At 39.3% G+C, this 27,060-nt stretch overlaps 1 protein-coding gene across 1 annotated transcript in view; it reads left to right on the top strand.

Annotated features, from left to right (window-relative positions):
- LOC126481237 (serine/threonine-protein phosphatase 5) overlaps positions 1 to 27,060 on the top strand; it is a 113,075-nt gene that overhangs the window by 19,129 nt on the left and 66,886 nt on the right. Inside the window, exons 2-5 of the mRNA XM_050104850.1 lie at positions 14 to 255; positions 331 to 478; positions 601 to 722; positions 11,683 to 11,847. Of these exons, the coding sequence (XP_049960807.1) occupies positions 14 to 255; positions 331 to 478; positions 601 to 722; positions 11,683 to 11,847 (677 nt within the window). The remainder of the gene's footprint in view (positions 1 to 13; positions 256 to 330; positions 479 to 600; positions 723 to 11,682; positions 11,848 to 27,060) is intronic.

Raw genomic sequence — 27,060 nt, 5'->3', positions numbered from 1 at the left:
TTTTTAATTTCAGATCAAGATTATAATAAAGCAATTGACTTTTATACACAAGCAATTGAAGCAAATCCAAATGTTGCTGTTTATTATGCCAACAGGAGTTTTGCATACTTAAGAACAGAATGCTTTGGTTATGCATTGACAGATGCTTCTAAGGCAATAAGCTTAGACAAGACGTACATTAAAGGATATTATCGGAGAGCAGCAGCATATATGTCACTTGGGAAATTCAAATTGGCTTTGAAAGATTTTGAAGCTGTAAGTAAGTATGTAATATCATTGTGTAAAAGTGTATGTCATGAAAGATATTTCACAGATGTTTTGTTTTTCCAGGTTACAAAAGCTAAACCAAATGATGAAGATGCAAAAGCCAAATATGCCCAGTGTAACAAAATGGTGAAGAAAATTGCATTTGAGAAGGCCATTGCAGTCGATCATGGGAAGAAAAGTATAGCTGACACAATTGAACTGGAAAACATGAGTATGTTGCCACAATCTTTTTTAACGTTTGTTGTGAAGGATATTTAATGAGTTTTGTATATAAACTGTATTCATGTTGCTGCATTTGTAAAGCTTAGTTTGTGATATCTGATATCTCTACAGCCATAGAAGATGATTATGATGGACCCAAATTAGAAGATGGGAAGGTTACGTTGCAGTTCATGGTAGACCTTATGCAACAGTATAAAGAACAACGGAAGCTTCATAGGAAGTATGCATACAAGGTAATTTAGTATAAATTATTATTATTCACGTTTGGGCCCTACTGGACCACGCGAAGTACAATCACGGGGCATTCAGTTATTATCTTTTAGACTTTCTCTCTGCGCAAATTGTTTTCATTCTCTCGGAATGAGATCTTTTCCTTTCATCAGACCATGTGGTTCCAGTTTTCTTTGGTTTTTCAGCTTGACCAACTACCCAGTCATGAATTTTTTGCCTAAATAATTTTCTGTCTTGAATTTCATCTTGTTTTATATCTGCCTCTTTCATGTCCTCTTTTATAGCAGCAATCCATTTTATTGTCTCAAATTTAGCTTTACTTCGATTTTCGTAGAATTCCACTACTTGTTTAGTTAGTCTGGTAGCATCCATTCTTTTAATATGCCCATAAAATTTTAATCTGCGTTTTTTCATATCCGAATATATGCTGGTGTATTGTTGAATTTCACTATTTGCTCTTAGCCTGTATGTTCCTTCTTCAGTATATTTTGGACCTAGAATTTTTCTGATTACTTTTCTTTCTCTTTTTTGGATTTCTTGAATGTCCTTTTCTCTGTTTAAAATTAGCGTTTCAGCCCCATAAAGGCACTCTGGTTTTATGACCGTGTTGTAATGTCTCAATTTAGAGTACCTCGAGAGACATTTTTTGTTGTAGATGTCTTTTGTAAGTCTAAAAGCTGTCTCCATCTTTTGACAACGAATTTCATTTCCAATTTTTTCTAGACCAGTCTCTGAGATTGTTTCACCTAAATATTTGAATTGCGAAACTCTTTTGATTTTTCCATACTTAGTTTCCAAAAGTTTGGGTGCCAGTTTGTTGCTAGTCATATACTGTGTTTTTTCAAATGAGATTTGGAGACCTACTCTTTCTGCTGTTTCTTTAAGAATTTCTATTTGTTTCTGAGCAATTTGGATGTCCTGCGTTAGAATAACCAAGTCGTCTGCAAAGGCCAAACAGTCTATTCGAATATTTGTTCGTCCTAATTTCACTGGTTGGTCAATTTTGAACTCCAATTTTCGTTCGTGCCACTCTTGTATTACTTTTTCTAGAACGCAGTTAAATAGCAACGGAGAGAGTCCATCACCTTGCCTCACGCCTGTTTTTATTTCAAAGGATTCTGAAATTTCTCCTCTGAACTTTACTTTTGATTTTGTACCAGTTAGCGTGTCTCTGATAATTGCCGTGGTTTTAGGATCCAGGCCTTGTTCTTTCACAATTTGGAAAAGAGATTCACGATCCACTGAGTCATAAGCCTTTCTAAAATCTACAAAGGTACAAACTAGTTTTTTATTGTAAATTTTTTGATGTCTGAGAATTAGTTTGAGGACTAAAATCTGTTCTGGGCAAGATCTATTTGGCCTGAAACCTGCTTGATATTCGCCAATTTTCCATTCAACTTGTTGTTGTGCTCGGTTCAGAAGACATTGAGAGAGGATTTTGTATGTGACTGGAAGAAGAGAAATTCCTCTGTAATTATTAACATCAGTTTTGTCTCCCTTCTTATGAAGTGGGTGAATCAAGGCGGTTTTCCATTCATCAGGAATTTTTTCAGTTTGCCAAATGTTTTGCATGATTGAAGTAATTTCTTTAACGGTTTTTGGACCAGCTGCCTTTAAAAGTTCTGCAACAATTCCATCTTCACCAGATGCTTTGTTGTTTTCCAACCTATGAATTTCTTTAATGATTTCCTCTTCATTTGGTGCAAGTGAAACTGGATTGCATTGTTGGGGAATTTTTGGTGGAAATCTTTCTGTGGGCTCGGGGCAATTTAGAAGATTCTTAAAATATTTAGAAAGTTCTTTGCAATTTTCTTGGTTGTTAAGAGCCAACTGTCCATTTTCCTTCTTGAAGCAAAGATTTTGGGGTTGGTACCCCTTTATTTTGGTTTTAAAAGTTTTATAAAAATTTCTGGTGTTGTATTTCTGAAAATCTTCTTCAATTTCTAAGAGTTGACTATTCTCATATTGTCTTTTTGTTTGTCTAATTAGTTTTGAAGTGTCTTTTCTAGTTGTCAGAAATGTATCATATGTGTCTTCTGTCTTGTTGCTATTCCATGCTTTAAATGTCTCTTGTCTGGCTTTGATTGCATGATCACAGTTTTCATTCCACCAAGCATGTTTCTTGTGTTTTCGTAAAGGAATTTGATCTTGAGCTGTTTTGATAATCTTGTGTTTGAGTTGTTCCCAATTTTGTGCACTTGTTTTGTCAAATTCGTCTGCTAATAATGATGGTTGGATTTTACTGGTGTCAAATTTGGGGATTAATGGTGTCCTTTTGTTGAAATTTTGGGGTTTTAGCTTTAGTTTCACACGGGTTAAGTAATGGTCTGAGTCAATATTGGCGCCTTTACGAACTTGAACATTTAAAATTTCTTTGTGACATGGATACGAGATTGCAATATGGTCAATTTGGAATTCACCTATGTCCTTGTTAGGTGATCGCCATGTCTTTTGTTTTGAAGGTTTTTTCTTAAAATGACTTGACATAATTTTGAGATTGAAATTTCTGCAAAATTCTACCAGCCTCTTTCCATTTTGATTGGTCCATTTATGTGCAGGGAATTCACCGACCGTTTTTCTAAATTTTCTCTCTTTCCCTAACTGTGCATTAAAATCACCCATTAAAATCTTTACATAATTTTGAGGAATTTTGGAGACTGTATTCTCTAACACTTCCCATGACTAATTTACTTTTTCTGGATTTGTTTTATTCTCCTGGTTGATAGGCATGTGTGCGTTAATTAAACAGTACATTTTATTTGCACATTTCATGGAAATTGTCATTAGTCTGTTGTTTACTGGTTTTACTTCGATTACGGAGCCAAGAATGTCTTGCGAAATTGCGAATGCAACACCCAGATGTGGAGTGTTTTTAAGAATTCTTTTGTCTGTTTTACTTTTAAACAATCGGTAGTTTTCAAAATCCATGGTATTCTCATCAGGCAACCTTGTTTCTTGCAGGGCTAAAATTTTGATATTTTGTTCTTTTAGTGTGTCTCCTAATTTATAGAGTTTTCCTGGTGTCAAGAGAGAGTTAATATTGATAGTTCCAAAAAATGTTTCGACCTTGGGCATGAGTCGGTCAAAAGACTTCGATTTCCTCTGGTTTGGGATATAGCGTTTCAGCCTAGTCTCCCCAGAATCCGATAGACTAGTTGCGCCACTGATGGCGGAGGATTTGTTACCACCTGGGGTAATTTTGTAATTACTAGAACGCTCCATAATAGTACTTAGAATCAAAGGGTTGAGCTCAGAAAAGCTCAGTGGTTAAGACTGGAGTGGTTAGTTCCAGAATTTGTATTACGGCCGCACCTCTGGTGAACAGTAGTATAAATTAGTATAAATACTACTATTTACCAAAGATATCTTTTAATTTCTGTTCTCTATAAGTTATGAGAACATTTATATTAAATGTTTGTTATGTAGCTTATCCAACAACTGGAGACTTAAGTTTTGTTAAATTGTGGTCATAAGAACATAAATAATACAACCTATCGTGAAAAATCGAACAGAAAACTAAAAGATCTACGTGGATGCTTTGTCAATAAATTGTCTGGAAGGAAAACACCACTCCTATAGGTATATACACACCATGAAGGCTAATAAGATCATTCTGTGCAGAGCTCTTTGCCTGACCTTGTGTGGCACTTCGTGTGATGTGGAAAGCAAAAAGAAGAAAAGGGCTAAAGGATGCTACTTTTTTAGTGTGTGGAAAGTGAGAATTTGGATTGTATGGGGGAGGCATGTGTGGATAGTTCATGCAGTTATCTAACCACTGTGCCAAGGTGGCATAGAAAACTTAGGAGACCCGGGTTCGAATCTTGGCCTTGCTAGAAGTTTTCCTTTGTTGCCAATGAATTCTTTCATTGCCCAAAAGCAACAGAGATATGAACTTCATATGAACTTCTACTTTCTGAAAAAAAATTTGTCAACAGGAATAATTATTGTCACCACTTAAGGTCCTTTAACATCACAGCACTTTACCTTATTTTGTTCATTGACAACCAGATTGACAAGTCTACAATTACTGTAATTAATTGTTTAGTCAGTGCCATTGGGGCGTAACAGATTAGAAGAGAGAGCAATGGCAGAAAGTGCCTTGACTGTGATACTGCCTTAAGTGCTGTCCCTTGCAGTTTCTTAAAATTTCGTATATTTGTCTGAAGTGAACAGAAGCTTACTGTGCAATGGTTAATTTTATAATCAAGTAAATACTGTTGACAAAGAACTTTACATTGATAATAAGGGCTCTAGTAAAATTCAATGGTTAAATTAAAATAGTGCTTTGCTTCCAGTTGGAAGTATTGAAACCAAATGTAAATTATTACCTAGGCTTCGTGTGGTATTATTTGCAGATTGCTAGTAGTCACTTTGCTTTAAAATTTTTGCAAATTTATGACAGACATAAGAGTATTTTGATTACAGAATAGTCTTTAGAGTAAATTTGTGAAATGATCTTTTTCTGATGTTTAATCGAACAATGGAAACTTCAGGTTGGAATATCAACCATGATGTTTTGCTACTTACTCCAAAAGTTTACAAGCTTTATTTATTGGTTGAGCTTCAAAGTGTTTTGTTTAGTGCCATGTGCTGTAACTTTAAATAAGTCCTCTCAGTACAAAGCATCACTAAATTAAATAGGTATGCTAAGCCTCAGAAAAACATTAATTCCAATCTGATGCAGTGTCATTGGTCATTTATTCATGCCATACATGCTAAGCAAAACTGATTTTCAATTGCTAATGTACTAAAACTGGCATAGATTTAATTTAAAGTATGATAAAAGGAAAACTACCAAAATACCTACAATTTTTGGCTGTAGACAGTTGTGGTGGATGGCTGCACTCAGTGCTATGACATAAACACCAGCAGTTGCAGAATTTTTTGTGTTTTGGATACATAAGTGCTGTTCACAATTCCTGGATAGTGTCTTTTTAAAATTGTTAGAAAAATCATGCTCTGTACTTTTTGTTCATTTCAAGTCTTCTGCTACCTAAAACTTAACATTCAGCAAAGATCTGAGTGGTGTTTTTTATTCTTGTTCTTCTATGTTCGCCTGACAGCTAGATGTTAGCTGTACACTAACCCAAAGATAAGTTTTTCTACATATTATTACTTTAAGTGTATTCAGTGTCATCTGTGGCACATGTGAAAGTTGCCTTATGTTAGGATAGGAGAAACATGTTGGATTGGTGCAGTGGGTTGTTTCCCTGGGGTGATTGTAGTGAGGAAGTTAGTAAAGTGTCAGATGAAGCTCTCTGATGGAGTTGTAGATTATGTTGTCAATCATTGAACAGGAAAGATAGATTTGTGTCCTTCAGGCAGAATTAGAAACTGAGTATTTTGAATTAGATGGCTTGAAGGGACAAAAACCAATCAGAGAACAACCTCATTTAGTTTTTGAGCTAGTAGAGTGTTCACTCAAAGGAATAAATTTAAGGCTAGGTCAGTAGAAAAGTCAAATAGAAGAGAGTTTTGATGCTAGGTAGCAGTCACAGGAGGGGTATAGACCAAATGCTAAAGGAAAAGCTAGGTGTTGAATGCCAGGTGACAAGCATTATGAAACCTAGTGCCAAGCTTAGCTCTGGATGTTGGCCTCCCAGAGACTGATTTGCGGGCAGTCCTCCGCTGAAAAGTTTTTGCGCTTTGGGACGCTGAATGGCGCGATCGGATCACGCCCAATAAACTCCGTGCCATTAAGGAGACGACGACTGTGTGGCGGTCATCCATGCGAGCCAACCGCAGGGACTCAGTCGTCCTTTGTCGGCTCTGCATTGGCCACTCCCGGCTAACACACAGTTATTTACTGCGCCGGGAGGACCCTCCTGTATGTCGCTGCGGGGCGGCTTTGACAGTGGCCCACATTCTGTTGGCCTGCCCCCTTTTGGCTGTGGTCAGGCAGACATTTGCGCTGCCTGATACGCTCCCTGCCATTTTATCTGATGACCCTGTTACGGCTGCCTTAGTTTTACGTTTTATTTGGGCAGGGAGTTTTTATTCTTTAATCTGAGTGTTTCTGTTTTATTTTATTGTTTTGTGTGTTGATTCTGGCCTTTGGCCTACGGTTTTAAACTAAGTTTTTAATGTGTTTTCGGTGGTTAGCTTTTCCCTTTTTTTTTGTTCCTATGGTCGGCCAACCACCGTCACACTTCGTGTGATTTTATTTCGTTTTGTCTGGTCCTTGTCTATATTTCTTTTGTTCTGTGTCGTCTGTCTCCTATTCTGTTGAAAAATTTTTTTATTCTCTGTGGGTATTTTTAGTATTTTGGAAAAAGGGACCGATGACCTCTGCAGTTTGGTCCCTTTACTCCTTAAACCAACCAACCAAGCTTAGCCAGGTGACAGAGAATATAGGGCCCTTGTGCAGAGATTTTGATGGAGAGGATCACGTACTTGTAAGAGTAGTGAGCAGCAAATAGCCTGACAAGCAATTTGGAGTATAGTATAAGTTACAACACGCCCACACTCACAGGTATATTAATGTCGGGTGTATTCTAGTGTTCTGTACTTCACAGAAAATGCATTGGTGTTGAAGAATAACTGTGACCAAAAAATTGTGGCAAGATTGTCATTGATCATTATCAAGCAGTTGAGTATAATGTACAACTAGAGGGTTGGAAGGTTAGAAATAGGGCAATAGTTTCGCATGTCTTCCCTCGACCCTTTTTTAAACAGTGGTCTGACTTCAGCATACTTAAACCCATCAGGAAAGCATCAATGTTTTTAAAAGGTTGGTTGATTCTTCTTAGTTTGTGGAGGTGCTATTATTTGATATTTTTTTAATCACATTAGTGGGTATCCTATGCCATCCAGCAGAGTTTTAATTTTTTAATGATAATATAATATTTGACAATGTTGATTGGAATACTCTCTTTCAAATTCTGAAGGTGGCAGGGGTAAAATACAGGGAGCGAAAGGCTATTTACAATTTGTACAGAAAGCAGATGGCAGTTATAAGAGTCGAGGGACATGAAAGGGAAGCAGTGGTTGGGAAGGGAGTGAGACAGGGTTGTAGCCTATCCCCGATGTTATTCAATCTGTATATTGAGTAAGCAATAAAGGAAACAAAAGAAAAGTTTGGAGTAGGTATTAAAACCCTTGGAGAAGAAATAAAAACCTTGAGGTTCGCCGATGACATTGTAATTCTGTCAGAGACAGCAAAGGACTTGGAAGAGCAGCTGAACGGAATGGACAGTGTCTTGAAAGGAGGATATAAGATGAACATCAACAAAAGCAAAACAAGGGTAATGGAATGTAGTCGAATTAAGTCGGGTGATGCTGAGGGAATTAGATTAGGAAATGAGACACATAAAGTAGTAAAGGAGTTTTGCTATTTGGGGAGCAAAATAACTGACGATGGTCAAAGTAGAGAGGATATAAAATGTAGACTGGCAATGGCTAGGAAAGCGTTTCTGAAGAAGAAAAATTTGTTAACATCGAGTATGGATTTAAATGTCAGGAAGTCGTTTCTGAAAGTATTTGTATGGAGTGTAGCCATGTATGGAAGTGAAACGTGGACGATAAATAGTTTAGACAAGAAGAGAATAGAAGCTTTCGAAATGTGGTGCTACAGAAGAATGTTGAAGATTAGATGGGTAGATCACATAACTAATGAGGAGGTATTGAATAGAGTTGGAGAGAAGAGGAGCTTGTGGCACAAGTTGACTAGAAGAAGGGATCGGTTGGTAGGGCATGTTCTGTGACATCGAGGGGTCACCAATTTAGTATTGGAGGGCAGTGTGGAGGGTAAAAATCGTAGAGGGAGACCAAGAGATGAATACACTAAGCAGATTCAGAAGGATGTAGGCTGCAGTGGGTACTGGGAGATGAAGAAGCTTGCACAGGATAGAGTATCATGGAGAGCTGCATCAAACCAGTCTCAGGACTGAAGACCACAACAACAACAATGTAATATTTTCCACATTATTTATTGAGACAGTTTTAAAAATCTGTGAGATACTCAGCTTCTTGGAGTCCAAAGGGATTGGCTCTGCTATGTCAACATCTGACTTTGCCACATTTAGAATAATTCATTCAAGAACTCTGGTATTTGATCTGGGTTTACAGTAAGGCTATCATCTACTTTAATACTAGATTTTAAATTACTACTATCTCTAATCTCTAACTGTGATTAGGCAATGGACCACACTGCTTTTGTCATACTTTTATGTTGTAACATTACATTTTTGTTGCCACTTGTTTGGCTGCCTTCACAACTTTTTAAAATACAGGTTTATAAACCTAACATACTCAGTAAAGTGCCTAGTTTTATTATATCTCACTTCATCATGAAGTTTCTGCTTCCTGGCACTAGAAATTTTTGTACCCTGAGTTATCTATTTAATTTTTTTTAGTTATTTTAGATCATGTGACTGTAAATATGAAAGTATCTTTAAACATTTCAAGGGAGCTACTTAAAAATTGTAAAGTTTACTAATACATGAAATACAGCTGTTGTAGAGCCATTCAACCTCTCCTAACTTGTTAGTAAACTAGCTGTTAAATGCAGTTGCATTCACATATCAGTAGACTTGTTACAATGAGTGATGCTGAGTAAGCAAGCTGCTGTACATACAATAACATCAGCTGCCCTCAGGTATCTGCCTGTTTGGATAAGCATACCCCATGATCTGCTCTTCACTCTCCTCCCTTCCCAAGCTGTCCCAGCAATGTCCAGTGTCGGCATGCAGAGCATTGCTACCAAGCAGTGCGTACAAAGAAGGGGCATGGGGAGGGACACACATCTGTGCATTGTGCTATTGAAGGAGTGTAAAAGTATGGATTAAAAACACTGAATGTTGTCCTTCCTTATTGAACGACAATTTATTGTTGCCAATTCATACTTATTATGAATTGTGTCCTGTTGAAGTTATTACTAACAATTACTAACTTGTGTTAAGGTGATGATATTAAATGCACTGTGAAGTTAATGCCTATGATTAATCAATATTTCATACTAGTTTTTGTAACAGTTAAGCTCGGTAAGATTTTACAAATAACAGCATACTGAATTTGTGAGAGCCAAAGTTACATAATACTCTTACAGAACAAGAAAAATATAAACACTTTTGTTTAAATGTAAGAGATTCACTACACTTCGCCTGTATTTTGCAGTTATTTTTAATATACATGAAATTTCTTTCTCAAATGGTTATAGACTGCAGTTAACACACAAAAATATATGTGAACTTCAGTTAATTGTCTCTGCTTCCAGTTTCATGAATTAGCCTAATTTTAAGTATTAATGTCAAGTCCATTTAACTTCTTTTAAACCTTTCCAGAATGAGATTTTCACTCTGCAGCGGAGTGTGCGCTGATATGAAACTTCCTGGCAGATTAAAACTGTGTGCCCGACCGAGACTCGAACTCGGGACCTTTGCCTTTCGCGGGCAAGTGCTCTACCATCTGAGCTACCGAAGCACGACTCACGTCCGGTACTCACAGCTTTACTTCTGCCAGTATCTCGTCTCCTACCTTCCAAACTTTACAGAAGCTCTCCTGCGAACCAGGAGAGCTTCTGTAAAGTTATAATAAAATAATATTTGGAAAATATTATCAAGATTGTAAAATAAATGTAGTGATAATTATAAGGCGCTGTATTGTAGAGTTGTAAGGTAAACTAGAGCAAATAGGAGCAACAACAGCATACACTCATATTGAGATTGTGCTGGTTTTACAACACAATGGCCAGCCCTGCGTTAACATGGTTGTTAGCTGTATAAACAAGGAATTGAGTAGATTACTTTTGACTGAAGCAGTCGAGTTATCTTTGCTATGCCTGTTGCTGCAGTTGGGAGCTGGGGATACACAAGTAGTGGTCTGCACATGAAGAGGAGTGGAAGGAAATATTAGCTAAGCAAAGTGTACAAAATGGAATTGGGCCACTGTGCACAAGACAACAGCCCTGTGGTTACTGGAGTCGGGTGGGCACATTTTTCTTAGATCAGTCAGGTTATAGTCACATTATTGAAAGAAATTAGAGCAGAATAGGAATATATGTAACAGTTTTCAGAAAAGTAAAATTAATTTGTTCCGTCAGAGCATTTAGGGAGTTAGAAAACAAGCCAGACGAGCTTCTTGTATGCCTAGAAGATGTGGAAAATTCTGATGTGTTAGACATTCTGTATGTCTCTGAACACCAAATAGCATCAGGATAGAGAAGTTGAATATCAGGGATCAGCGAAGAGCATCATTTCCATGTAAACCAGGACTAGAACCATATGCTTGTGAGTTGTTACTGGAGAATACTTCTCTGGTAATTTTAATGATCTACAGATCGCCTCTAGGAAACAGCCAACGATTTTAAGAAATCTAGTTGCATTATAGAGCTGCCTGTCAGACAAGATAAAACAGTTCATAGTTTTTGGAGATTTCAGTGTAGATTTCTTCAGATACTGACAGGAGAAGTGAACTGGAATCATTGAGTGTTTCAATCTAATTTCAGTACCAAATTTCCCAACTTTTGTGCAGCAAAATGGTAGGGCACTAATGACATTTTTATAGACAGTGCTCAGGCTGAAACAATTAAGGTATTCTCAATTGTTAATGGACTATCTGATCATGATGCACAATTAATCAAAATAAACAATATAGTCCCTTACAACCCTGAAAAAGAGGAGCTGTCATTTGGTTCTGCTACTAGTTTTGATTGTGTTGACAGTTTTCGTTTGTTACGAAAATTTTAACTAAAATGGTAAAATGGAGTGTGTAATTTATACTTAATTTTGTATTTGAAACTCTTATCTAGTTACAGAAAATACTGAAAGAGATAGATGTAATCATACTTCCATAAAAAACTGACACACTACAGCCTTTTTTCTTTTTTTTTTTTTTTTTCTTTCTTTCTTTCTTTTTTTTTTTTTTTTTTTTTTTTTTTTTTTTTTTTTTTTTTTTTTTTTTTTTTTTTTTTTACTTGTTTATGATGTAAGTCATAATGGCTAATAATTGGATCTTTTGTTGCAGATATTACTAGATGTGAAACAACTTTTTATGAAACAACCATCCCTTGTAGACATTAGCATTCCAGATGGTAAGAAATTCACAGTGTGTGGAGATATACACGGCCAGTACTATGATCTCATGAATATATTTGAACTTAATGGAATTCCTTCAGAAGAAAATCCTTATGTATCCTTTACGTTCATGGCATTAACCCATATAATGGTAGTTGGACATAAATGCTTAAATCATAAAGTCAACTAAGCTGTACTCACCAATGATAACCCCACATGACTTGGATTAAAGCTTTAATGTTTTAGAATAACATTTCCGAATCAGCATGATACTTGTGCTGAGCGAAGAAAACAGGAATCACAGAGTCAATTAACAGAAGAATCTGTTCACTCTTGAGTTATTGCTAGAATCTTTTTCTATTACATTATGCAATCCTCAGTTCTGACATTCTTTGTGTGTTTGTAAAAGCCCACAATGTTTCAAAGTGTTTTATATATAACATTAAGTTGGAAGCATCCATATAATGGATTGGGTAAGTTAGTTTACAGTTCAGATGAAAGTGAGGGCATATTACATCCAATAGAACCATTCCTAGTAAAGCACAGTACAGCTAAAAACAAGTTTTAGTCGGCTGTTTTACTTGGTTTCTTAATGCAAACAATGGAAGAATTAAGCTAACCACTTTACATTATAGTTGGTTTTTTGAGTGTTCAGCAGGCACATTAACAAGATTGAAAACATCATTGAGTTTTCAGTGTCCTTTCCAATGCTAACTAACAAAAATGTTCAACTACATCCTCTTGGCACTACAGCCCACTGCGTGAGATGCTGTGTAAAGTGGAGTTGGAGAGAGGAGCAAGAAAGTTGAGAACAAAGCATAGGCTGCCAGCTGGCGGGAGGGGGGGGAGACAGGCAGCAGTGGAATGGGCAGGACCAATGAGCTCACATTGGTGCAGACATTGGAAGCCGTGTGTGGCACACAGTAAAGCAGAGAGAGAAAGGGAGGGCTGTGATAGAGGAAGACTGAACAGAGAAAAATGTAAGTGTGGAAGTGAGTGTGGGACAGAAACTGGTCAGATTTGGGGCTGGCAGGGCTGAGTTCCCAAAGGATGTGTTTTTAGGTCTATTATCATCTACTTGACTAAGAGAAGCTGGTATTAGGGTGTAGCATCCGGGTGGCACTTTATGTGAATGAGCTATAGTTTTACAGTGTGTTATGCTTGGCAGCGCTGGATAATAAACCTTGTGTTTGGCCGTAGTTTGGCAGTGGCCATTCATTCAGGTAGAGGTCTGGCTAGTCATCATGCTCACATGAAAGACTGTGTAGCAGATTTGGTATGTGATGTGATTTCTTTAACATGTGGTCGTGCCTCTGATATGATAGGATAGGGTATGCTTCTGGGAGGTCTAGCAGATCCTTCGCATTTCCCTTTCAGATTTTCTATGTTTCCTACTTCATTCAAACTTCAGAAATTTTGTTGCGTTCTGCCCACTCGTCTAATATAGGGGGGCCTAGGAAATTGGCTTCTCGGATTGCTAGACAACAATTCAAGCAAATCATGTTCATGAAGTTTATTATTATAAGACAAATGACAATACTTAACTTGGAGAAATTTACAATGGGATGTCGCAAGCAAAGGATAACATGAAACATAAGCAATCTCTTCATGTACAATTCCAGCACACTGAAATGATAAGTTTCCTAAGTCACAGCTGTAGCGTTTGTAGGATGGCTTGTCTTCATCTCGGGCTGCGGCTAGGTGGCGCAGTGCTTATATTCTCTTCGTGTAGAGGCACCTCCTGTCTCGGTGTCGTCCTAGAGAGGGGTTGATCAGTGTACTATAGACTGATGTTGTCTTCACAGCCCTCTCTGCTATAAATGTTCCTGGCCGACATACTGGCTCTTAATATTACACCGGAACATTCCTCCCCACCAAAGGGCGGACCGTCGTTGTATAGGGAGCACAACATCGGAAGCTGTGGCTGCGGGGCACGTCAGGCCAGTCATACCCCGCCATCCGGCCTTTGCTCTGGCAGAAACGTTCCCCGGATAACAATCAGAAGGGTATGTGGGCCACCTCCTGAGGCCCATAACCAGATGTAGGAGGTCTCAGCTGTTGCAATGTGGGCAGGTTGAGTTCTATTGGTAGGACGAGAGGAGGCGGGCGCGGCAAAGGATCTGTCTCCATGAGGCCATCCCGCGGTGTAGTGATGACACCCTCTGGCAGTCACACTGGTCAATGCATTCTGTTCCTGTTGATCCCAGCTGATTGCTTGATGTGACATTCTGGCAGGGTATTTAGAAATAAGGTCCATTGAACGCATGTTCACAAATCCTATCCAAACTCAACTATATCAATGAAGGACGGTTCGTATTCACCTCAAGTTCTTATTAACAATTTATAAACATAGGAGGAAAGTGAGATAAAAATTGGAGGGAAGTCTGATAAAGTAAAATTTATAAATACAAAGAAATAGATTTTTGCTCACTAGAATGGGTTGAGATAAAGGATGAAACATTGGAACATAGATAAGACAAAAACTAACATCAACAGAGAAAGGGAAGAGAAAAAAGAAGTTAGTGCAGAATTAGTCATGAAAATACGGTGAGATGCATTCCAAAACTTAGAGGGAAGAAGGAAAAATAAGTAGTCAATAAAGGGAAAACTTGATGGGAGGGATGAGTAGTTCAAAGATGGTGAAAGGAAACATTATACTAGTTTAGGTTTTATATTATGACCAACTGGGTGGTGGAGACAATCAAATGCTGTAATGATGTAGGGGAAATGCCTGCCTGTGAAATTGTAAGTTAAAACGTTTTGCGAATCAGAAGTTTGTTTGAACACTATAGTGCTTTACAAGGCATAGTAGACATAGTACCCACCCATCATCTGCATCGATAACTGCTCAACGGCTGGAACATACAAAAAATTGAATTGTTGACATGCCGGTCTCTCAGTACCATCTTCACAACCCATGCCATACAATTCGTGTTCTTCATTATGAAAGTGGTTTGAAAAGTTCTTGGAACGGAATAGAAAAAAAATTCTTACATCACTGAAACTCTTTTTTATTGTTCAATGTAGTCTCCTTGTAGATTAATGCACTTGGTCCAACGATGTTCCAGTGCCTTGATCCCATCTCGAAAAAGAGTTCCCTCCAGGCCTGCAAAATAGTTGTCAACTCCAGCTATCAGTTATTTGTTTGAAATGAATCTTCATCCACCAAGAAAAATTTTCAGTTTTGGGAAGAGGTAGAAGTCTGACGGAGCGATATCAGGTGAATAAGGTGGGTGTGGCACCAATTCATACCTTAGTTCATGTCATTTTATCGTGGCGACGGCGTGTCGGGGCACGTGTCAAGAGTCGCAGCACCCACCTTGCAGGTAACTTTTTCATTTCTAATTCGCCTGTTAAAATGTGATATACCCTTTCAGAAGACATCTGGCAAGCGTGAGCAATTTTGTGCTCTTTCAATTGGCGATCTTCCATGACCATTTTGTGCACTTTTGCAATGATTTCTGGAGTAGTTGCACATCTTGGCTGACCGCAGTGTGGATCATCATCAAAGCTCTCCCGGCCAGATTTAAATTCATTTGTCTGCTTGGCAACAGTTGAATATGAAGAAGCAGAGTCCCCCAGTGTATTCTGGAAATTGGCGTGAATGCCCTTTACTTTCATACCTTTCTTTACAAAGTAATTAATCACTGCTCGAATCTAATCTCTTCACGGGAACAACGACAGAGCCACGTCATTGCCACAGCTCTCTTCCAAGAGCACTGACGTGGCACATGTTTACAGGCAACAGTCCAATGAATATCACGTGAACAACTTGTTGCACTAGTGCTGACCTCTTGTGGTGATTCTAAGAACTTTACAAACCACCATTTTACTATCTCCCTTGTATTGTGTTCATTAGAATCATCCTTGCAGCAACCCTGGCCTCAATCTCTGCTTGCCCCTATCCCACTTAGACCTCTACCCCTACCTTGTCTACTCCTCCCAACAGCTTCCCAGTGTATCTGTGTAGTTCATTTCATGTAATGTCATACTGTTCTCTCCAGTCTCTCTCTTCCTCTCTTCAACCCCTGCTCTTTTGCCCCTGCCCCACAAGTTCCATCGTGTACCACAAAGGAGTTCTCCTGCCTGCACCCAAATGAGTATGTTGAAGCCACATTTTCCCTTTCTGCTTCCACTCCACTAACTGTCCTCTAGCACCTCCTTTCCTATTACTTCCTGTTCCTCTCCATGTGAGACACAACACGTGCTCTCGCCACTCAATCAATGTCAGGACAATACATAATCTTTTCAGTATTTTCTAACTCCACACCCAAATTCAGTTGTACTGGATTGATCTAAGCTCCTTCACCCAATCTTAAATGAATTTTTGTTTCCCTGTCAACCCCATTTGACCAAAACCAGTCAGAAGCTAACATTGAACCTTGCCTCTCCCAATCCACATACCCTTGCAGTCATGACATGTGAGATATCACTGTGTTATAAGACATTGGAATTACATTGAGGACAACAGCAGCTGAAGTCCCCATCCAGAAGTTTGGTTTTCTGTGTCACTTAAGACAAATGGCAGGGTGACCAGTTTACTTCTGCTGTAACTCCTATGACCTCATTGTTGACAGGATGTTAAACCTATCTTTCCTTTTCCAACTATAACCTCTAGAGCACTTCTTCACCTCCAGTCTGGTCTTGCTGTCCTTTCCTAGGTCCATTCTCAACAAGACAAACTACTTTATGAAGAAAGAGGAGCTGTCTTCAATCATGAAACAGATCTGATGTGATCATTCTCTCTGAAAATGGTTTCCATCGTGCTGGTGACATATCACAATGAATTCCTGGAAGGATCTCACTCCAGAAGTTCACCATAAGCTGCACTTTCTACTCCGACCCTAAGGACCATCCCAGAATTACTACTTAGAATCCATATTCTTTATCGAGCCAACAGCCCGTTCTGTATGCTTTGTAAAACCATAAACCTAACTATCCTAGGCACCACTTTGTTGCTAATTGTTTTGTACCCCAGAATGAATTTCTGCCTTATTTGATAATGCCTCCAACTCCTGGATCCCACCCTCTTACATTGAAACCATCCACTTCTTGCTCACATGTGATCACTATCCCATTAGCATTTGAATCCTTGGCTACTTGTCATTATTACTGCCATCTCTACCCAAACAAGCCACCTGATCACCTTTGCTTTGCTGTGATTGAGTACTAACAATGTCTTGCCAGCTGCAAACTTGCCACCTCATTCTTTCGATGCCTGACCAACTATATCCTCATTTCTCTGCGTCATGCGGAAGATACAAATACATCCGCTGCAGAGCTGTGGCCACAAATAAAAACCGTGTGCATAGAAAAGCTGCTGTTATCCATTCCACACCAAAGTCTCCCGTGTACAGGCTAACCATTCATAGATAGCACAGTCACATTGATGAGCAATTCTTACACAATATGCTGAAAGTCTTTGTCTTCCACAGTCCCCATCCTCCCAAACAAAGCCAACAAATTCTCTGATGAGCCAAAACATTTTGACCACCTACTTAAGTGTATTGCCACACTTCTGGAACACAGTTCAGCAGCAATTCTACATACCATGGATTCGTCAAGTACTTGATAGAAATCTATCAAGGTTTGTGGCACCAGATACCTACGCACAGGTCACAAACTTCCTATAATTTACGAGCGGTTGGTTTGCGGGCACGAAGTTAGCGCCCAATAGTGTCCCATTGGGTTGTATTAGGTTCAGGTAAGCTGAATTTGGTGGCCAAGACATCAGCACGAGTTCAGTATCATGTTCCTCAAACCATTGCAGCACGATTCTGTCCTTGTGACAATGACAGTTATCCTGCTGGAATGTGCCATCACTTTGAGGAATACATCAAGCTCAAGGGGTTACAGATGGCCCCTACAAAGTTCATGTAGTCCACAGGTGTCATGGTCCCATCTAAGCCCACACGAATGTTCCCCGTAACATAATACTGCTCCTACCGGCTTGCGTCTTTGGCACGCTGCATGTTTCAAGCAGCCATTCGCTTTTATGATGGCCAATCTACACTACCATCAACTTGGTTTAGCAATAAATGGGATCAATCTGACCAGGCAGCATGATTCCATTGATCCACAGTCCAATCTCAGTGATCTGTGCCCTCTGTAATCATAATTGATGATATTGTTGGATCAACATGGGAATACGTAGTGGTCCTTGCTGAAGAACACCATGTTCAACACGACGCTGACTGGAATGCTCCAAAACACTTGTGCCTGTGCCAGCACTATACTCTGCTACGAATTGCCACCTATCCTGCTGTAGAGTGTGGGCAAGCCTCCAATCCATATTTTCTGTAATGAGGTTTGGACGTCAAACTTCTCGTCAACTACTCGTGGTTTCAGCATTCTTCAATCACTTTCCCTAGATACTAATCACAGCAGCACCAAACAGCTGACCAGCTTTGCTGTTTCCAAGATGCTCGCTTGCAACCACTGGACCACAATAATCTGACTTTTGTTGAAGTCTTCTAAGTTGGCGTATTTTGGCATTTACACCTCTTATTGTCGCTAGAACAATTTCCCAATCGTCTCTGCTCCATACATATACTTCCCTTACCATGTCATGTGCCTTTCATCACCAGCCAGCAGCACACCACCTCACAGTGGGCAATGGTCATTATGTTTTGGCTCATCAGTGTAGATCCCCCATATCATATCCACATACGCTCTTAATTTTCCAACCACCCAGCTTAATCCCTTAATCAGGAGTGGGCAAGAATTTGGCTTGCAAGCTGTGCCCTGTAACAAGTGCCACAGTGCTCAGCCTGGCTGACCCATACCCCCACCCCCTACCATAGCCACACCATGCTTTCTGATTGTGAGGAGGAAGAAGAGGGGAAACTGGGAATGTGCCATATTTTAATGGCAATGCAGTTTCACTGCATACAACAAGGCTCTATATTTCACATTTTTGTACAATGTAGATCAAAAACAAAACAAATTTAGAATATTACTTAATTGCATGGAGCATTGAAGACTCTGTACATTTTTTTATCCGGTACAGATTATTGGCATATAGGCTGATGCAGGCAGTTTCAAAGATTTTTGCACCCAGGTTACCACATAATCATGACCTGTTTAGTTTTGTAATAGAAAAAAAAAATCCTGCACATGTTGGTCAAAATATTGTAGCATGTCTGCAACCTGATCATGGAGAAGTGGAAAGTCTGCTTGAGGAAAGCAATGTAGACATTCTGGACAATTTAACATGAAAGGTTTTGTCTTTAAAAAGGGAATTACATAGCAGGTCAATCAGTTACATCTGCACATGCACTGGGGCGCTTTCAACTGGAATGTCCAACTGTCTCAAAACAAGTCCAAAACAGATGTAATATTGGCATTGTTCTTAAAATGTTTAGAAAACTATCCTTGTAATTGTGTCAAGGCCACAATGAATTCTTTAGACCACAGGTTTTTTGTAATGCTAGTGAGCTTAGGGAACTGGACTGTATTTATCAGAATATGTCCATTATACAATGCAATTTTCTTTTGAAATGCATCCCTATCAAATCTGGAAGATGATGTTTCTCACTTTGCAGTGTCTTATTGTGACCAGTCAAGTTCACTTAAAGTGCGATCTACTCCGGATGTTCTAATTTTCATTCCTGCACTCATTTTCCTTCATAAATTCAACAATAGTGGGTTTCAGATTGTAAAATAATTCCAGGTATGGCCCTTTACTTAACGCTCATACTTTTCAGTTATATATAAACTCTCCAAACTGTTTGTTCAATTCTATTGTTTCAACTGACTGGAATAATGCATGTGACATCAGAAATTTTACTTTTTGTACCACCAATTTCTTCGTGTGTTCCATACATGCAACTTTAGCACCAAGTACTTCTTGATGTACTGAGTAATGAATCTTGTCTGTCGACTGTTGTAATTTTTGCCCTTTCATTGTCAACTAAATCCATAAATTCTTTCTGCGTGGTATTTTAATGTCATTTTTTAGCAGATTTGCAGTACTCATTGCTTACACAAGTGCACAAAATATATTGAGAATTCTCACGCCTCCATTCTCCCATTCGTTTTTAAAGGTTTGGACAATAGACCACCATACTGCCTCTTTCTGTGCAATCTGCCACCTGAACTGGAGAGAGCTATGCTGACTGAAAAATGCCACACCGCAATACTCATTGAAATGTCGCACTGTTCCGTGTACTTCAGAGTAGGACCGAGCAAAGCTGAGGTAGGGCAGGCCTTGTCCTGCACACCTGAAGTGTGGTATGCTGTGGCTAGCCCTGCCCTTAATTGGCATTGAGCACATCCCTTTTTACCCAGTACAAGATAAGTCATAGAGTCTTAATTTAAGTAAGGTAAAGCTGTCATCAAACCACATACTAGTTTGAACACCACAATGCTTTTCCAGCCTTGGTCCTGTCGGAGGCGTTACGCCATTGAATTCCTCTGATCTATTGAACTGACTTGTCCACCCATTTCTATGGTGACATACAGTTTAACATGGACATAAAACCATGATGCCACACCTCATTTTTACATCAATAAACATTGCCAGAAGTGAAAGGCGACAGGTATAAATCCTAGTATGGATTGGGATTATAACAAAAGACCTTCAGATTAATAGTTTGGCCCTTTATCACTGAGCTGCCAAGTTGCATATCATATCAAAAACATAAAGGTACATAATAATTTTTCTGTTTGCTTGGATGTACAATGCCTGTAGTCAGTACCGTAGTGCAACATTAGAGGAGCCAAAATAATGTGGCACAACCAGTTGATAAAGTGGAGAGCACTGTGCATTCTGGCTTGGCTTCCCTAACATTTTGTTACTACGCTGTGGTGTGGGTATTTCATTGTGTAGCGGGGACTGCAGGCTGTGTACCTCCAAGCGAACAAACTGAATTGCGTATATTTATTTTTTTAAGGTGGTGATTAATTTTGAGCACCTCATACTAACACAGATGGGAACAGTGTAACAGTTCTCCACAAGGGCCTGACCAGCTTTCACTATGTCCTGAACTGAGGAACATCTGTTCAAAGTTGTGTTCTGCCAGTCTCCCAAAACCTCCACCCAGCACATCCTATTCCAGTCTTTTCGCAAGCAGATCTTACCCCATCTATAGCAGCACCGTGTGTGAAACCAGTCATGTCAAGCAACAATCCATTGCAGTTTCCTCCTGGTGCGTGGTATGTATTTGACAATTACCAAACTCTGTCCAAGAGCAAATTCAACTAGTGCATCCAGCTGAACACAGCCTGCTAAACTTCATTGGCTGCTTCACAATCTGTACCATCTGAATCTAGTCCTAAGTACTGCAGTGGGGCGGAGTCAGTTGTCTGAATTCTTTCACTTATCGAAAGTCCACCTACCTCGATATCCTTCTTTCCCATGTCACTTCACTCTGTAGTAGCAGATATGTGCTAGGCAGTGTAAAGCAGCATTGATTAAACCACTACCTAATACCTACCACACAGAGGCTGCGTAGCTAGAGTTGAAAGTCATTCCTGAAAGTTCATTTTTTTTTAATCGATCGTTCGGAGGATACAGTCCACTTGCAGAAAGTATTTAAAATTAGTTTGAATCTGCTTTATTCATGTGGAAACACATGAAATGGCTATAAAGTCTGTATTTAATATGGTAATGCTCTATCGTTCAAAGTTCACTGTCTGTACAACATAGTTTCACTCGAAAAGCAGCCGCAATTTTTGCAAGTCTGACCTGATTAATTTTCACATTCTACCAGATACCAACCCACAACTATTCGCAAGTTAAACATTTGGTCATTTCGGTGGTCTTCTTCGAAAGAAGTGCTCACCAAACTATTTCCTACAGATCATGAAACATGCCACGCGGAATGGTTACTACGACCAGGAAGTTCACATGCTCATAACTCTCAAACTATTTAATTTATAAACACCAAACATTTCATTACAATGTTCGTAACTCCAGTCACTTCAGTCACGAGGTATTCGAACCGCAACTAACTCACTATTCCTTCATTTTGCAGAGCTATCTAACATGGTGTTATCCGTAGGCCGATTAGCAAGCGACTCTCTCAAACTATTCCACTCACTGCCCACTCTGCTATATTCGCGCGGGATCAGCTTAATTCTGATTGCCTGTTGATCTAAACGACCATTCAGAATGTTCCTTCCAGATCATTCTCACGGCAATACTTGCCTTATCCAGTCAATAATCTGATAGTAATTAATGTCATTAAGACTTCAATTTCTAGTATATTGTTTAATCAAAATAATCAAAGTATGAATTATTCAAGGAGTAAATATAAAAATGCAGTAAATGAATCAGGCAAAAAAGAATACAAACATCTCAAAAATGAAATTGACAGGAAGTGCAAAATAGCTAAGCAGGGATGGCCAGAGGACGAATGTAAGGATGTAGAGGCTTATCTCACTAGGGGTAAGATAGATACTGCCTACAGGAAAATTAGAGAGACCTTTGGAGAGAAGAGAACCACTTGTATGAATATCAAGAGCTCAGATAGAAACCCAGTTCTAAGCAAAGAAGGCAAAGCAGAAAGGTGGAAGGAGTATATAGAGGGTCTATACAAGGGCGATGTACTTGAGGACAATATTATGGAAATGGAAGAGGATGAAGATGAAATGGGAGATATGATACTGCGTGATGAGTTGGACAGAGCACTGAAAGACCTGAGTCGAAACAAGGCCCCGGGAGTAGACAACATTTCATTAGAACTACTGACAGCCTTGGGAAAGCCAGTCCTGACAAATCTCTAGCATCTGGTGAGCAAGATGTATGAGACAGGCGAAATACCCTCAGACTTCAAGAAGAATATAATAATTCCAATCCAAAAGAAAGCAGGTGTTGACAGATGTGAAAATTACCTAACTATTAGTTTAATAAGCCACTGCTTGCGTGCCTCAGCGATACAGATAGCCGTACCGTAGGTGCAACCACAACGGAGGGGTATCTGTTGAGAGGCCAGACAAACGTGTGGTTCCTGAAGAGGGGCAGCAGCCTTTTCAGTAGTTGCAAGGGCAACAGTCTGGATGATTGACTGATCTGGCCTTGTAACAATAACCAAAACGGCCTTGCTGTGCTGGTACTGCGAACGGCTGAAAGCAAGGGGAAACTACAGCCGTAATTTTTCCCGAGGGCATGCAGCTTTACTGTATGATTACATGATGATGGCGTCCTCTTGGGTAAAATATTCCGGAGGTAAAATAGTCCCCCATTCGGATCTCCGGGCGGGGACTACTCAAGAGGATGTCGTTATCAGGAGAAAGAAAACTGGTGTTCTACGGATCGGAGCGTGGAATGTCAGATCCCTTAATCGGGCAGGTAGGTTAGAAAATTTAAAAAGGGAAATGGATAGGTTAAAGTTAGATATAGTGGGAATTAGTGAAGTTCGGTGGCAGGAGGAACAAGACTTCTGGTCAGGTGACTACAGGGTTATAAACACAAAATCAAATAGGGGGAATGCAGGAGTAGGTTTAATAATGAATAGGAAAATAGGAATGCGGGTAAGCTACTACAAACAGCATAGTGAACGCATTATTGTGGCCAAGATAGATACGAAGCCCACACCTACTACAGTAGTACAAGTTTATATGCCAACTAGCTCTGCAGATGACGAAGAAATTGAAGAAATGTATGATGAAATAAAAGAAATTATTCAGATTGTGAAGGGAGACGAAAATTTAATAGTCGTGGGTGACTGGAATTCGAGTGTAGGAAAAGGGAGAGAAGGAAACATAGTAGGTGAATATGGATTGGGGGACAGAAATGAAAGAGGAAGCCGCCTGGTAGAATTTTGCACAGAGCACAAAATAATCATAACTAACACTTGGTTTAAGAATCATGAAAGAAGGTTGTATACATGGAAGAACCCTGGAGATACTAAAAGGTATCAGATAGATTATATAATGGTAAGACAGAGATTTAGGAACCAGGTTTTAAATTGTAAGACATTTCCAGGGGCAGATGTGGACTCTGACCACAATCTATTGGTTATGACCTGTAGATTAAAACTGAAGAAACTGCAAAAAGGTGGGAATTTAAGGAGATGGGACCTGGATAAACTAAAAGAACCAGAGGTTGTACAGAGATTCAGGGAGAGCATAAGGGAGCAATTGACAGGAATGGGGGAAATAAATACAGTAGAAGAAGAATGGGTAGCTTTGAGGGATGAAGTAGTGAAGGCAGCAGAGGATCAAGTAGGTAAAAAGATGAGGGCTAGTAGAAATCCTTGGGTAACAGAAGAAATATTGAATTTAATTGATGAAAGGAGAAAATATAAAAATGCAGTAAGTGAAACAGGCAAAAAGGAATACAAACGTCTCAAAAATGAGATCGACAGGAAGTGCAAAATGGCTAAGCAGGGATGGCTAGAGGACAAATGTAAGGATGTAGAGGCCTATCTCACTAGGGGTAAGATAGATACCGCCTACAGGAAAATTAAAGAGACCTTTGGAGATAAGAGAACGACTTGTATGAATATCAAGAGCTCAGATGGAAACCCAGTGCTAAGCAAAGAAGGGAAAGCAGAAAGGTGGAAGGAGTATATAGAGGGTCTATACAAGGGCGATGTACTTGAGGACAATATTATGGAAATGGAAGAGGATGTAGATGAAGATGAAATGGGAGATACGATACTGCGTGAAGAGTTTGACAGAGCACTGAAAGACCTGAGTCGAAACAAGGCCCCCGGAGTAGACAATATTCCATTGGAACTGCTGACGGCCGTGGGAGAGCCAGTCCTGACAAAACTCTACCATCTAGTGAGCAAGATGTATGAAACAGGCGAAATACCCTCAGACTTCAAGAAGAATATAATAATTCCAATCCCAAAGAAAGCAGGTGTTGACAGATGTGAAAATTACCGAACTATCAGCTTAATAAGTCACAGCTGCAAAATACTAACACGAATTCTTTACAGACGAATGGAAAAACTAGTAGAAGCCAACCTCGGGGAAGATCAGTTTGGATTCCGTAGAAACACTGGAACACGTGAGGCAATACTGACCTTACGACTTATCTTAGAAGAAAGATTAAGGAAAGGCAAACCTACGTTTCTAGCATTTGTAGACTTAGAGAAAGCTTTTGACAATGTTGACTGGAATACTCTCTTTCAAATTCTAAAGGTGGCAGGGGTAAAATGCAGGGAGCGAAAGGCTATTTACAATTTGTACAGAAACCAGATGGCAGTTATAAGAGTCGAGGGACATGAAAGGGAAGCAGTGGTTGGGAAGGGAGTAAGACAGGGTTGTAGCCTCTCCCCGATGTTGTTCAATCTGTATATTGAGCAAGCAGTAAAGGAAACAAAAGAAAAATTTGGAGTAGGTATTAAAATTCATGGAGAAGAAATAAAAACTTTGAGGTTCGCCGATGACATTGTAATTCTGTCAGAGACAGCAAAGGACTTGGAAGAGCAGTTGAATGGAATGGACAGTGTCTTGAAAGGAGGATATAAGATGAACATCAACAAAAGCAAAACAAGGATAATGGAATGTAGTCTAATTAAATCGGGTGATGCTGAGGGAATTAGATTAGGAAATGAGGCACTTAAAGTAGTAAAGGAGTTTTGCTATTTGGGGAGCAAAATAACTGATGATGGTCGAAGTAGAGAGGATATAAAATGTAGGCTGGCAATGGCAAGGAAAGCGTTTCTGAAGAAGAGAAATTTGTTAACATCCAGTATTGATTTAAGTGTCAGGAAGTCATTTCTGAAAGTATTCGTATGGAGTGTAGCCATGTATGGAAGTGAAACATGGACGATAAATAGTTTAGACAAGAAGAGAATAGAAGCTTTCGAAATGTGGTGCTACAGAAGAATGCTGAAGATTAGATGGGTAGATCACGTAACTAATGAGGAAATATTGAATAGGATTGGGGAGAAGAGAAGTTTGTGGCACAACTTGACCAGAAGAAGGGATCGGTTGGTAGGGCATGTTCTGAGGCATCAAGGGATCACCAATTTAGTATTGGAGGGCAGCGTGGAGGGTAAAAATCGTAGAGGGAGACCAAGAGAGGAATACACTAAGCAGATTCAGAAGGATGTAGGTTGCAGTAGGTACTGGGAGATGAAAAAGCTTGCACGGGATAGAGTAGCATGGAGAGCTGCATCAAACCAGTCTCAGGACTGAAGACCACAACAACAAGCCACTGCTGCAAAATACTAACACGAATTCCTTACAGACAAATGGAAAAACTGGTAGAAGCCAGCCTCGGGGAAGATCAGTTTGGATTCCGTAGAAATGTTGGAACACGTGAGATAATACTGACCCTATGACTTATCTTAGAAAATAGATTAAGGAAAGGCAAATCTACGTTTCTAGCATTTGTAGACTTAAAGAAAGCTTTTGACAATGTTGACTGGAATACTCTTTCAAATTCTGAAAGTGGCAGGGTTAAAATACAGGGAGCCAAAGGCTATTTACAATTTGTACAGAAACCAGATGGCAGCCTCTCCCCGATGTTATTCAATCTGTATATTGAGCAAGCAGTAAAGGAAACAAAAGAAAAATTCGGAGTAGGTATTAAAATCCAAGGAGAAGAAATAAAAACTTTGAGGTTCGCCGATGACATTGTAATTCTGTCAGAGACAGCAAAGGACTTGGAAGAGCAGTGGAATGGAATTTAAACCGTCTCGAAAGTATATAAGATGAACATCATCAAAAGCAAAACGAGGATAATGGAATGTAGTCGAATTAAGTCGGGTGATGCTGAGGGAATTAGATTAGGAAATGAGACACTTAAAATAGGAAAGGAGTTTTGCTATTTGGGGAGCAAAATAACTGATGACGGTCGAAGTAGAGGATATAAAATGTAGACTGGGAATGGCAAGGAAAGCGTTTCTGAAGAAGAGAAATTTGTTAACATCGAGTATAGATTTAAGTGTCAGGAAGTGGTTTCTGATAGTATTTCTATGGAGTCTAGCCATGTATGGTAGTGAAACATGGACGATAAATAGTTTAGACTAGAAGCTTTTGAAATGTGGTGCTACAGAAGAATGCTGAAGATTAGATGGGTAGATCACATAACTAATGAGGAGGTATTGAATAGGATTGGGGAGAAGAGAAATTTGTGGCACAACTTGACTAGAAGAAGGGATCGGTTGGTAGGGCATGTTCTCAGGCATCAAGGGATCACCAATTTAGTATTGGAGGGCAGCGTGGAGGGTAAAAATCGTAGAGGGAGACCAAGAGATGAATACACTAAACAGATTCAGAAGGATATAGGTTGCAGTAGGTACTGGGAGATGAAGAACCTTACACAGGATAGAATAGCATGGAGAGCTGCATCAAACCAGTCTCTGGACTGAAGACCACAAGAACAACAACAACAACGAATTATTCTCCAAATTGATAAATAAAC

Source organism: Schistocerca serialis, chromosome 5 (assembly GCF_023864345.2).
Source record: "Schistocerca serialis cubense isolate TAMUIC-IGC-003099 chromosome 5, iqSchSeri2.2, whole genome shotgun sequence".
NCBI classification, from domain to species: Eukaryota; Metazoa; Arthropoda; class Insecta; order Orthoptera; family Acrididae; genus Schistocerca; species Schistocerca serialis.
This window is presented reverse-complemented; position numbering and strand designations above follow the sequence as displayed.